Source organism: Octopus bimaculoides, chromosome 23, assembly GCF_046866305.1.
Source record: "Octopus bimaculoides isolate indiv1 chromosome 23, ASM4686630v1, whole genome shotgun sequence".
In the NCBI taxonomy this organism is placed as follows: Eukaryota; Metazoa; Mollusca; class Cephalopoda; order Octopoda; family Octopodidae; genus Octopus; species Octopus bimaculoides.
In genome coordinates, this window is record NC_142950.1 from 13,649,667 (window position 1) to 13,663,665 (window position 13,999).

The window sequence follows — 13,999 nt, forward strand, 5'->3', positions numbered from 1 at the left end:
CAGCATCGGTTGTCAAGCGATGTTGGGGGGACAAACACACACATACAAACATACACACACACATACATATATATATACATATATACGACGGGTTTCTTTCAGTTTCCGTCTACCAAATCCACTCACAAGGCTTTGGTCGGCCCGAGGCTATAGTAGAAAACACTTGCCCAAGATGCCGCGCAGTGGGACTGAACCCGGGACCATGTGGTTGGTAAGCTAGCTACTTACCACACAGCCACTCCTACGACAGGATTCTTTCAGTTTCCATCCACCAAATCTGCTCACATAGCTTTGGTCAATCCAAAGCAATAGTAAAAGACACATGCCCAAGGTATCATGCAGTGGGTTTGAACTCAGATCCACATGGTTGGAGCACAGGTCTATGTGGAGCAAACTTCTAACCACACAGCCACACTTGAACCTACACAAAAGTAGAGATCAACATGAGGTTAGTAGCATTCCAAGATGAAATTGCCAGTTGGTATTTAACAACTGTGGAAGCAATACTCCTTTCTGAGACTCACTTGGTTGAGCATACTTGCAAGAAAAAAAAAACGGCACTCCAGTAATGACCATCCCATCTCTTTTAAAGATATAGCTTCTTTAGAACTACATTTATGACAGTGGGGTGTAATTTGAAGGAGACTTGGCCATTATTTCTTGCAGGTCAGTGACCATGTAACAGTTCTCTCATTGACTCAGTTTTAATCGATGTTGAATGGACGAGCAATTTGTCGATATCGATCGGACAAACAACAAACGGTTTGTGAATGCTGACCGGGAGAGACGCTTGTGCAACAGTCACATGTACAGCAACAAGCACAGGGCCTTGAGAAGATCTGCTTCACAGTTCAGCTTTTATCCAGGCATTAATCTTTCTAAACTGGTTGATGATGGACAACAATAGCATCGACGACAACAACAACAAGAATAACACACATTTGTCAAAATATGGGTTAATATATTCATTGTTGAATAACATTGGCTGTATGTAAGAAAGGGTTAGATATGTCATTATATTGGAGACATTCAGGATAGAACATTCTGGAAAATGTGCGAAAAATGGTGTCAGGTTGAGGTGACGGTGGTGGTGTGGGAGAGGGGTGATGGGGGAGAAGGAGGCAAACACAATAGTGACAGCATGTGTGTGCATGTGCACGTTCATGTTTTGTTAGGGGTATTGTGTGTGTGTGTATGTGTGTGCATGTTAGTGTATGGTGTGTATGCAAGTGTATATTGTTATGTGCATGTGTCTGTATTTTTGTGTTTAATATTACATACTTTTACAAGTGTGTATGTGACTGTGTTTCTATACATAACTGTAAATATATAACACTAAATACACACAACACACGTGTGTGTGTGTGTATATATGTATGTGTGTGTGTGCATATATATATATATATATATATACATATATATACACACACACTTAGGTATAAGTATGTGTATATATGTATATATATATATATATATATATATATATATATATATATATACACACACATACTTAGGTATAAGTATATATGTATACACATGCATAATTCATTCATATTTTATTCATAAGCAAACGTATAGTAGTGTATATATATGTTTGTGTGTTTGTAGAGGAAGAAATAATTCCCAGTCCACACTAATATACAGCAGAGCCAATAACAAAAGCAACACCAACAACAACATCAATCAATAAACAAAAATTGTAATATTCTGTTTGTATTACCAATGTTTAATTATTCATCATCACCACCACCACACCCACCACCATAATCATCACTACCATCGCCACTACCACCGCAACTACTACCACCACAGCCACCACCATCATCATCAATTGTACTGCCACCACAACTACCAGCAGCACCATGACCACCACCACTACCATCACTGCTATCATCATGATCTTTGCCACCAACCACAATTAACATCACCACCACCAACTTCTACCCCTACAACACCTGACATGCCACTACCAATCCAACTACTGTCGTTATCACTTTCATCACCAATGCCACCACCATTGCCACCACTACCATCACCACCCCTATCATCACCACCAACACCCATTCCCTTCCATTCCGGTGGAGGGGGGAGCTTCTCTATGATCGTTTGTTTGACCTGCTAGTAACACTCGAATTTCATTGAAACCACACTTTGAAGGACACAATAGATAATGCAGTGAAAAAGAGAATACTGCAGTTGGCATTAGGTGACCTGGAGAAAGCCTTTGAAAGGATCCCTGGCTCCCTCATCTGGTGGTCCATGTGGAAGCTAGGGACAGATGAGTGGTTGATGGGAGCTGTCTAAGCTATGTACAGGGATGCTGTAAGGTAAAAGTCAGCAACAAATATAGCAATGAATTTTGTATGGATCAGCTCTCAGCCACCCACCTCTGGTTTATCATAGTCCTCCAGGCCATAACAGAGGAATGTAGTAAGACTGGTTGCCCATGGGAGCTCCTCTAAGCCAATAACCTTCTTCTTATAGCTGAATCACTACTAGAACTAGAGAAGAAATTTCAGGTGTGAAAGCAAGGCCTGGAATCAAAGAAAGAGCCTTAGAGTTAACTTAGAAAAAAGACCACAGAACTAGTAAGCGAGAAAGCAGAAAAATTACTAATCACTTCAGAGAAATTGGCCTGTTTGATGTGCAGAAAAGGTGCAGTTAGAAATTCAATTACAATGTATCCAGCTCTGAACACATAAGAAGTGCAGTGGAATCACAACAAAGTTCACAAAGTAGTCTTTGTGTGTGGGACACGTGCATTAAACATTAAACATTAAGAAATAGATTTCCTCAAAAGTCCAGGTGGGAGGGGGTCCTTAGAAGTAGTAGGTAGTTTCTGTTACCTAGGTGACCAAATTAGCAGCAGTGGAGGTGGCTCTGAAAGTGTAATTGCTAGAATAAGAACTGGCTGGGGAATGTTCAAAAAGCTATTACCTTTGTTGGTAACAAAGGGCCTCTTCCTCAGAATGAAAGGCAGATTGTATGATGCCTGTGAATGAACAGCTATGCTGCATGGCAGTGAAACATAGGCTGTGACTAGTGAGGACATAAGAAAGCCTGAAAGAAATGAAGCCAGTAAGAGGCATCAGATGTAGTGTCATGTGATGCATATGGATGAAGACAGCTGCATAAAGAAGTATCAATCTCTAAATATGGAGGGAACCTGTAAAAGAGGAAGATCCAGGAAGACATGGGAATGACCTTGAGGATGATGATGATGGAAAGGGGTATCATTTAGCACCAAACTTTAATGAATGGGCAAAAAAACAAGACTGACCAGAAACATGATTTTAATGAAAGTGAGAATTGGTTATTGAGGAATCACAGGATTTGTATAGGGAAAGACAGACAGACAGGTGTCAAGAATGGATGGAGGGATGGAGAGTGAGACAGACAGATACATACATAGATACAGAGAGACAGGCAGACACAGATAGAAAGACAAACAGCCATAGAAAGATAGATGGATAGGTAGATAGATGGCTAGGTAGATAGATGGATGGATAGTCACCCAGACAAACAAATAGCTAAACAGAGAGACAGGTATATAGGCAGAGAGACAGATATATAGGCAGAGAGAGAGACAGACAGACTGACAGGCAAGCAGCCAAACATGGACTGAGAGGCAGACAAACAGACAGACAGACAGACTGCTTAAATGTAACTTACCAAGTCCAATATTCTCACTTGTTAGGTGTTTTGCATCTCGTATATGTTGTTTTGGGGTAACAAGATAATGGTGACTACTCACTGGTCGAATATCTGGGAATACGACGACATCAGTGTCCTGTCGAGAGAGAAGAACAACATTAATGTCTTGCAAGTGACTGCAACATCAGTTACATCAATACATCATCATCAAAGATGATATTAGCTCTGCTAGTGACAAGAGCAGCCATCGCTAACACTCTGAACACAGAAAGCAGGTATAACCTCTTTACCTTTCCCTTGTTTCAGTCATTAGACTGTGGCCATGCTGGGGCACTACCTCGAAAAATTTTTAGTCGAATGAACTGACCCCAGTACTTATTTTTTTAAAGCCTGATACATGTTCTATCAGTCTCTTTTTGCCAAACCACTAAGTTATGGAGATGTAAACACACCAGAACTTGTTGACAAGTTGTGGTGGAAGACAAACATAGACACACACTATATATATATATATATATATATATATACATACATATATATATATATATATACATACATATATATATACATACAATGGGCTTTCTTCAGTTTTCATCTTCCAAATCCACTCACAAAGCTTTGGTCAACCCAAGGTACCACACAGTGGCATTGAACCTAGAACCATGTAGTTGGGAAACAAGCTTCTTACCACACAGTCACGCCTATGCCTATATACACTCAAAATTTTATTACTGTTAACTACAGAAAGTGATTTTACCTCAAAGCTTTGAAAAACAAAACCACTTTTTATGCTGCAAGAAGCAAAGGCTCCCCCAGTAACACTTGTTACAAAAGACACTTCTTCAGATTTTCTTAGTTTTATTCCACATATTTCATCAAATACCTCTTTATAGATCAAAAATCAATTAAGTTTAGTGGTGGATATGAAAACTGTACCTGCAGGAGATCCTGAAAAAGTACTGCAGAAACAGAAACTATCAATTCTAGTTTTTGGTGGATTATTGACGCCATCAAGACACTGTTTGAAGAATTTAATTATGCAGCCAAATGGTTAAGAAAGTGATTGGCAGAATCTTTAGATTCTGCAGTGTTTCTTATGGCTCTTTATGTTCTGAGTTCAAATGAGGTGGAAGTTAACAATCAAATGCAAATAACAGCTACTCTGTTGATCTAGTGGCATGAGGCTACCCACTCATCATCGTTTAACATCCGCTTTCCATGCTAGCATGGGTTGGACGATTTGACTGAGGACTGGTGAACCAGATGGCTACATCAGGCTTCAATCTGATTTGGCAGAATTTCTACAGCTGGATGCCCTTCCTAACACCAACCACTCCGAGAGTGTAGTGGGTGCTTTTACATGCCACTGGCACGAAGGCCAGTCAACAGCCACTCTGAACAGAAAATATGCAAATCTATTTTTTAGTGGAGAATTAACATCATTAAGGCCATTGTCCAAGGAATTACTCAGTCAAAACATTAATGAATGAACAAAAGAGTCTTTGTGCAGTTGCTGGACTTGATAAAAATGACAGTCAAATATCCATTATAATCATGTTAGGGACACATGAGACAAAGTCACAGATATACTAACAGACAGGATTGTCACAGCTAGAACACCTTTGATCAAAGTTCTCAACAGGGATCACCTGGAGCTAAGGAACAACACCACCACCACCATGTGAGTTGAGCCACTGAGTGAGCTTCTATGTAGTTGCTTGACCTGCTGGAAACAGCAGTCAAATGTATGCATGTGTGTGTATATGTTTGTGTGTCTGTGCTTGTCCCTCCACCATCGCTTGACAACCGATGCTGGTGTGTTTACATCCCCGTAACTTAGCGGTTCAGCAAAAGTGACCGATAGAGTAAGTACTAGGCTTACAAAGAATAAGTCTTGGGGTCGATTTGCTCGACTAAAGGTGGTGCTCCATCATGGCCGCAGTCAAATGACTGAAAGTAAAAGAATAAAAGAGTAAAGTTGATCTCAGCAAAATTTGAGCTCAGAATGTAAAGGCAGGAGAAGTGTCACTAAGCATTTTGTCCAGCATGCTAACGATTCTGCCAAATCACCACAACAATAATTATCCTTTCTACTAAAGCCACAAGGCCTGAAATTTCGGGGGAGGGGACTAGTCAATTGCATCAACCCCAATGTTTAACTGGTATTTAGTTTATCAACCCCAAAAGGATGAAAGATAAAGTCAACCTCGGTGAAATTTGAACTCAGAATGTGAAATAACATTAGGCCTTTCGCCCAGCATGTGAACAATTCTGCCAACTTGCCGCCTTAATAATAATAATAATGATGATAATAATAATAATAATAATCCTTTCTACTAAAGACACAAGGCCTGAAATTTTAGGGAAGGGGACTAGTCAATTACATCAACCCCAGTTTTTCACTGGTACTTAATTTATTGACCCCGAAAGGATGAAAGGCAAAGTCGACCTCAGCAGAATTTGACCTCGGAAGGTCGAGATGAACAAAATACCGATAAGCATTTCATCTGGTGTGCAAATGATTCTGCCAGCTCACCACCATAATAATAATAATAATAATAATAATAATAATAATAATAATAATAATAATAATAATAAATCTGAAGCTAAAGTGGAAATCAAATTCAGAGGTATGGTAGTTATTTACACATAAATCTGGATGGCATTCAGCCTCTCACCTCAAACCAGAAAAACCAGCCTCACCACCACCACCACCACCACCCTCAACTGACTGTTACCAATTTCTACAGTTAAGTTTCACACGTAAGGAATTTCCTTTCTCTGCCACCAACACCAACACTGCAATTACCAACCACCAATGCCGACAACAACAACAGCAACAGCAACACCAACATCACCTCCACAACCTTACAACACCAACACCACCGCCATCGACACAGCCACCGACATCGACCACCACCACCACCATCATCATCATAAAACTGAAGAAATAAAGAGAATTTATCTCGTTTTATCCGAATATAGTTCATCTTTTAACTTTTTTGTTGTTGTTCTTTTCAGTTTTGTGTGAGAAAGTGTAAACTATAGAATTAGCAGTGTGTATACACAGAACTCTATGTACGTTCATGTTCGTATGTGTGTGTATGTGTGTGTGTGCACATGCTGATGTAAACTGTATAGTTAATTTTGTGTATGTATATGTGTGCATGTGTTGATACAAATTGTGCAGTTAATATGTAGTAAACAGAGGTGTGTGAGTATGCATGTGTGTGTGTATGTGTATGTATGGGTGTGTGTGTGTATATATATATATATATATATATATATATATATATATATATATGTTGTTGTACTTGGGGATGGTCATATTGCCAGTTTAGCAATATATATATATATACACCATACACACACACACACATGTAAATTTGTGTATGAATATAAGCATGTGTGCGTGTATGCATGTTGATGCAAACTGTGTAATTAATGGTATGTTAAAAATAGCAGTGTGTGTGTGTGTGTCTGTATGTATGTGTGTGTGTATGTATATATTTGTGTGTGTGTATGCATTGTATGTGAAAGTCTGACTTATTTTTCATCATTTTTATAATTGTACACAAATAGAACAAAAGGACTGACACAATTTTCACACACACACACTAATATATATAGTAATATATAAGTTTGTGTGTGTGCATATATACACACATAATATGAAATGGGAGCAGCACTCAATATATAATATAGAGTTTTAATATGTTTGTGTGTGGAGGTGGGGGATGTAAAATGCATGCATGTGTGTTTGTCTTAGATGTATACATAAGTCAGGAACACATAAATTACACACATATATTCATATAGAGATAAAAGATACAAATGTACACACACATATGTATATATGTATTTTTATATAAACACATATACAAGTACATTCACATATATACACACACACACACATTAATACATACATGTATATATACACATATTCATATATATATGCACATGCACATTCATACACATACACTCACATTTTCATACATATATATATACACATACACACATTTACATATATACACACACATTCATATATATACACATACACACATTCAAATATACACACACACACACTCACATATACACACACATTCACATATATATACACACACACACATACATACATACACATATTCACTCATACACACACACACACATTCACACACATATATACACACATATTCACATATATACACACACAATCACACACACATTCACACATATACACACGCACATTCACTCATACACACAAACATAATATATATATATATATACACACACTTGCTCATTCACACACACACACATATACATATATATATATATACACATTCAAATTGTGTGTATGTGTGTGTATTTTGATGCGAAGTAGCAATCCTAATGCATAAACATATCATCCTCCACAAGTGTCAAGTCCTAGCTGTTGTAAAGTGCAGTTTTCTTGTGCACAAGTGTTGCACATTGCACTTTCATGTTCATGTATGTTACACACACACATACACACACACACATGCCCGTGCATAAATGCATGCATGCATGCACTGAAAAACGTATTTACACATTCTGCTGCACTCGGTGCAAATTCCTCGACTAATATTTCACTGATGCAATTAACTGCAGCATTGTGATTGCACATGTTAGAGTGCATTAATTATTGAACATTTCCCATTTGGTGCACATGAAGGAGGTGTGGGGGAGGGAGAGGGGAGGAGAGGTAGGAGGCAGGGAGGTGGGGGAAGGAGGGAGGGAGGGAAGGGATGCAGTTGGGGGAGTTGACTATTGGTGTTCTGTCCATGTATTTGCATGTGTAGGTGGATAGGTTTTTGTGAATATGTGTGTGCATGTGCGTGAGATTGTGTGTGTGTGTGTATGTGTGTGACATTGTGCATTTGTATAGAAGTTTATGCATGTATGTTAATCTATGTGTGCGTGTGTGTGTGATTGTATGCATTTGTATTGAAATGTGTGTGTGACTATTTGTGTGTGTGACTATTTGTTGGATATCTGCATTCATGGATAATTAGATGCATGGGTGTGTGGGTACGGAATTGCAGGCAAGCTGTCTATATCTATATGTCTGTATGTACATGTGAATGTGCTGGTGTGTGCTGTGTGCATGTAGGATATCTGTATATCTGTATGTGGCATGATTACATAGATGTGTGTATGTGTGCACATGTGTGTGTGGAATTGTACATCTCTATATGCATATATGCATGCATGCATGTGTGTGTATATATATATATATATATATATATGTGTGTGTGTGTGTGTGTGTGTGTGTGTGTGTGGATTTGTGTATATGTGTTTATGTATGTGTATATATATAGAGAGAGAGATGTGCATATGGAGAAAACATGTTATTGCATGTGGGTGTATATATATGTGAGAGTATGAATGAATGTATAAAAATGCACATAAATGTATGTATGTATATATATATATATATATATATATATATACACACATACACAAACACATATATACATACATACACATATATACACACACACATATATAGAGAGAGAGACGCATTTATACACATGTATACACACACACACACACACACACACACACATATATATAAGCAAATATATGTATATATATGTATGCATATCTTTGTTCATAAATTAAATATATGTATATAAGAGCTGTGTGTATTGGTATACATGTATGTATGTGTGTATATATATATATATATATATATTTATATATATACATATATATATATAAGTGACTTTGTATGTATATACTAGAGATGTGTATGTGAGTGAATAGGTAGATATTATGGACCTGGGATGTGGACAAACACTAGCAGATGGATGGAGAAGAAGTTGTCAGCCAATACAGATGGAATGGGAAGACATGGGAACAGACAGAGGGAAAAGGCTGAACTCAAATTCATGATGTTTGTTGAATCTTCTAACAAGGGAGATGAGATAAGGGACCACAGCAAGTGGTGAGGCGCTGTGCTAGAGGAGACCTGTGCAACCCAAGCAAGTAAGGATGGGTGAGGAACCAGAGATAAAGTGATGATGATGATGATGTGTACAGAGATAAATGTATGAGAATGAATGTGTGTGTGTGTATATATATATATATATATATATATATATATTCTTTTACTTATTTCAGTTATTTGACTGCGGCCATACTGGAGTACTGCCTTGAAGGGTTTTAATTGAACAAATCGACCCCAGTACTTATTTTTTAAGCCTAGTACTTAATCTATGCCAAACTGCTATGTTACAGGGACACAAACACACCAAGGGGGCAGACAAACACAGACACAAAGACACACACACACATATGCATGATGGGCTTGTTTCAGTTTCTCTCTACCAAATCAACTCACAAGGCTTTGGTTGACCCAAGGCTATATTAGAAGACACTTGCCCAAGGTACCATGCAGTGGGACTGAACCCAGAACCATGTGGTTGGAATGCAAGCTTCTTGCCACACACATACACACATATATATATACATGCATATGAACATATGTGACAAAATGTGCTTACAGATATATATATATATATATATATATATATATATATATATATATATATAAGCAAATATATATGTGCATACAGAGTTACGTCTGGAGGTATGGGCACACTAGACAGTTACCCGGGGGCCACATAGGTCTAGGGACTTAATTCTGATCTATATATGCTGTGGTCTGCTGTCAAATAAATACTATAAGGCCCAGTTCATTGATTTTCCCAGGGACCTCATGGAAGTAAGGATCCAATTTTGATCTATGTATACTGTGATTACCTGTCAGATAAATACTATAGGGCCTGATGCATTGATTTTCTCGGGGCCTATACTGCAACTAAGATGGCCCTGAGCGTATATACAACAATAGTGTATATGTATATATATATATATGTGGGTAGAGGCAATATGCATGTATACAAGGGAGTGTTGAAAAGTTCCTGGCTTTAAAGGCATCGCAAAAGGCCTGACTGGAGGCCCAACCTTCCAAGTTCTTTTACAGGGCTTACAAAAACTGAAGGACTGCTGCAATAAGTGTGTGAATCTAAGAGGGGATTGTGTTGAATAAAATCATAATTAACTGAGTCTCCGGTATTTTCTTTTACCCAAAGCCAGGAATTTTCAGCACCCCCTCGTGTGTGTGTGTGCGTGCGTGCGTGCGTGCGTAAAGGTGGAAGTGGTGACAGTTCAGTGGTGTTGGTTGGTATTAAAAAGTTTCATTCATTCAAAGACAATCTTCAGATCAACCCACTCCACCTCTAACACTATCGTTGACACCCTACGTGCCAGATATGATACCTGATACAATGACCGCAAGCAGCATTAATTGAAATCAGAATCTACAGAACCAGAACAAATATTACAAGACATCCTCCATGCTACTGCTAACCAATTCTGTTGACCTACTGCCCTGCACTGGTGCTTTATACATGATTATCCCCACTAAAAGAAAAGAATGGAAGGTAAAGTTGACTTTAGTGTGATTTGAACACAGAGTACAGCGAGTCAGAACAAATACCACAAATCATTTTGTATGATGCCCTAACCACTGAGCCAATCCATTGTCTTATATATAAATGATTGTTGCTGTTGTTGCAGAGTCGACCTATGGCATACAAGAAATCAATGAAACAGATCGATACAATACACCACAGATCTACAAATATCCAATAATTCCACCTAGCTGAAGACCACACTACACATTTGAATATGCAGCAGCAGTGGTGGTTGTTATTTAGCCTCACTTCCGACATTCCAGCCATGCCGTTCCTGCCAAACTACATTATCCAATGTGCCAGCTACATTTTTTATGATGACATGGTGTAATTAGAGGGAAATTCAGCTGCTATTTCCAGTAGGTTCAGTGACCACAGAGGTAGGTACCATGTATTTCTCTGCTGTCCAGTCAATAATGGTGGTACTGGTGGCAGTGGTGGTGGCCACAGTAGAGGTGGGCTTAGTTGGAGTGAGTTAGTTGTTGTTCTCCTACACTGCACTCATAATTGGAGGTGTGCATGTCAGAAAGGTGTTCTAAGTGTGAAGCAGTGATGTGTAATGGAAGGAGTCAAGGCTGTATGGTGAGTGGAGGGAGGCAGTGCTGTGAGTAGGGATTGCGTAGTAAGTGGAGATGGGCTGCATCATGAGTGGGATCAGAGCTGTGAGTGGGAGCGGTGCTGTGAGTGGAAGCAGTGCTGTGAGTGGAAGCAGTGCCGTGAGTGGAAGCAGTGCCGTTAGTGAAAGTAGTGCCATGAGTAGGAGCAGTACCATGAGTGGGAGCAGTGCCGTGAGTGGGAGTGACGCTGTGAGTGGGAGCGGTGCATGAGTGGGAGCAGTGCCATGAGTGGGAACCGTACCGTGAGTAGGAGCAGTGCAGTGAGTGAGAGCAGTGCAGTGAGTGGGAGCAGTGCCGTGAGTAGAAGAAGTGAGTGAAGTGCAACAAGTGAATATTAGTAGCAAGATTTCCAAAGGTCAGCAACTTTCACAGGGGTCAGCAAACTGAATCCCTCACATATGTCGGAGGTTGTTCAGCTTTAGTCTTTAAGCATTTAAACCAGCCACATCCAGCTCAAATATCTTAACCTAATTTATGTCCAAACTGGCCAGATTCAGCCTCTCACACCTACCCTACAATCTCATTCCAAAAATAAACAATGATAATGCATGATTAATTCAATACAATGTGAAGAAACAAGCATTGCATTTGACAGAGTAATCTGAATGCTCCCGTCAAAAGCTCATAATTGAATCGACATTGTAGAAAGAAGTGATCTTCGTTTATTGTTGACAATGTCTGAGCTGAATATTGCAAAACAAGCAGAACAGTATCAACCACAAGCTTTGCATTAAATATTATCTTCTTTTAATAAAGATGTCCTTGTATGTTTATGACTCATTTTACTCGTGAACATTCATTTTCCATAGAATTTAGTTGTTAAAGTTTATGCGCAATAAATTGGTTATACGTCTAGAATATACAAAATAGTTCAGCAATTTTTATACAAGTCCTAATAATATTTAATATTTAAAAATACAATAGAATTTTTTAAACATTGAATGGGTGGGGTCTACAGGAGTAAAACAGGAATCAAAGACGTCCATGGGTAAAAAAAAAAAGGTTGAGGACCCTTGGGTTAGAATATACTTGTTGTTCTTGCTAGTTAAGCACAGGTCAATTCCTCATCAAACAGAGCTATGATCAAAGGTGTTCCAACCATGGCCATCCCAACATCTAGATGTATTCATCACTACATAATCTAATATGTCCTTCAAAAGACAACACAGAGCAAAGGTCAATAATTGGGGGATTTTTTTTTTCTTCTAAATATTACCTAAAAATCTACTCAAATAAAATTAAATTAGGCTCAGACTTCAAAGTTGTTGATTGATTTTAAAACTGTTTCAGAAGGTAAATAAACAAAATGTTGCCATCAGGCATGGCTGTGTGGAAAGAAGCCTGCTTCCCAACCACATGGTTCAAGGTTCAGTCCCATTGCATGGCATCTTGGGCAAGTGTCTTCTACTACAGTCTCGGGATGAGTAAAGCGTTGTGAGCAGGTTTGGTAGGCAGAAACTGAAAGAAGCCTGTTGTATATTGCGTGTGTGTACGCACATGCACATTTGTCCCCCAATACTGCTTAACAACTGGTGTTGGTGTCCCCATAGCTTAGCAGTTCTGCAAAAGAGACCAATAAAATAAGTGCTTTTGACGGTAGCATTCAGATTACTCCAAAAGTTCAATTGTGTGTGTGTGTGTGTGTGTGCGGGCCGACTGTCATCCAGCTCCATCCAGAAACAAAAAAGCACATGGGTCGATTATTTTGACCACACCCTTCAAGGTGTACCCCAGCATGGCTGCAGTCTAATAACTAAAACAAGTAAAAAATAACAAGACGACAAATTGAAAAGGGATTAGTCAAGTAAATCGACCCCAGTACTTGAGTGGTACTTTATTTTATCAACCCCACAAAATTGACTGACAGGGTTTGAACTCGGAATGTAAAGAACGAAAAGAAATACAACCAAACGTCTTGTCTAACAGGATTCTGTCAATCTATAACCCCATTTTTTTTGGATTAACCCTTTAACTGAAAATTCAGTTCTATGGTTATTCCGATAATGATGTTAAATACCTAACAAAAAATAGAATTGGTATTCTCTGCAAGTCACATTGTGTCAATAAACTTAACAAAAAATAGTTTCAAATAAAAAATTCCTCCACAAAAGATAGATTGGAATATAAAATTGTTTTCTGTAGTTAAGGGAAATGAAATTTTGAGCAGATATATCAGATTTCCACAGTAGAAGGGTTAATGACACTCTAGACATCAATTAATGACAA

General features: G+C 38.6%; 1 protein-coding gene across 1 annotated transcript in view; it reads right to left on the bottom strand.

The window, feature by feature from the left end:
• LOC106881483 (adenosine 5'-monophosphoramidase HINT3) overlaps positions 1 to 13,999 on the bottom strand; it is a 75,893-nt gene that overhangs the window by 18,620 nt on the left and 43,274 nt on the right. Inside the window, exon 2 of the mRNA XM_089340663.1 lies at positions 3,673 to 3,790. Within this exon, the coding sequence (XP_089196789.1) occupies positions 3,673 to 3,790 (118 nt within the window). The remainder of the gene's footprint in view (positions 1 to 3,672; positions 3,791 to 13,999) is intronic.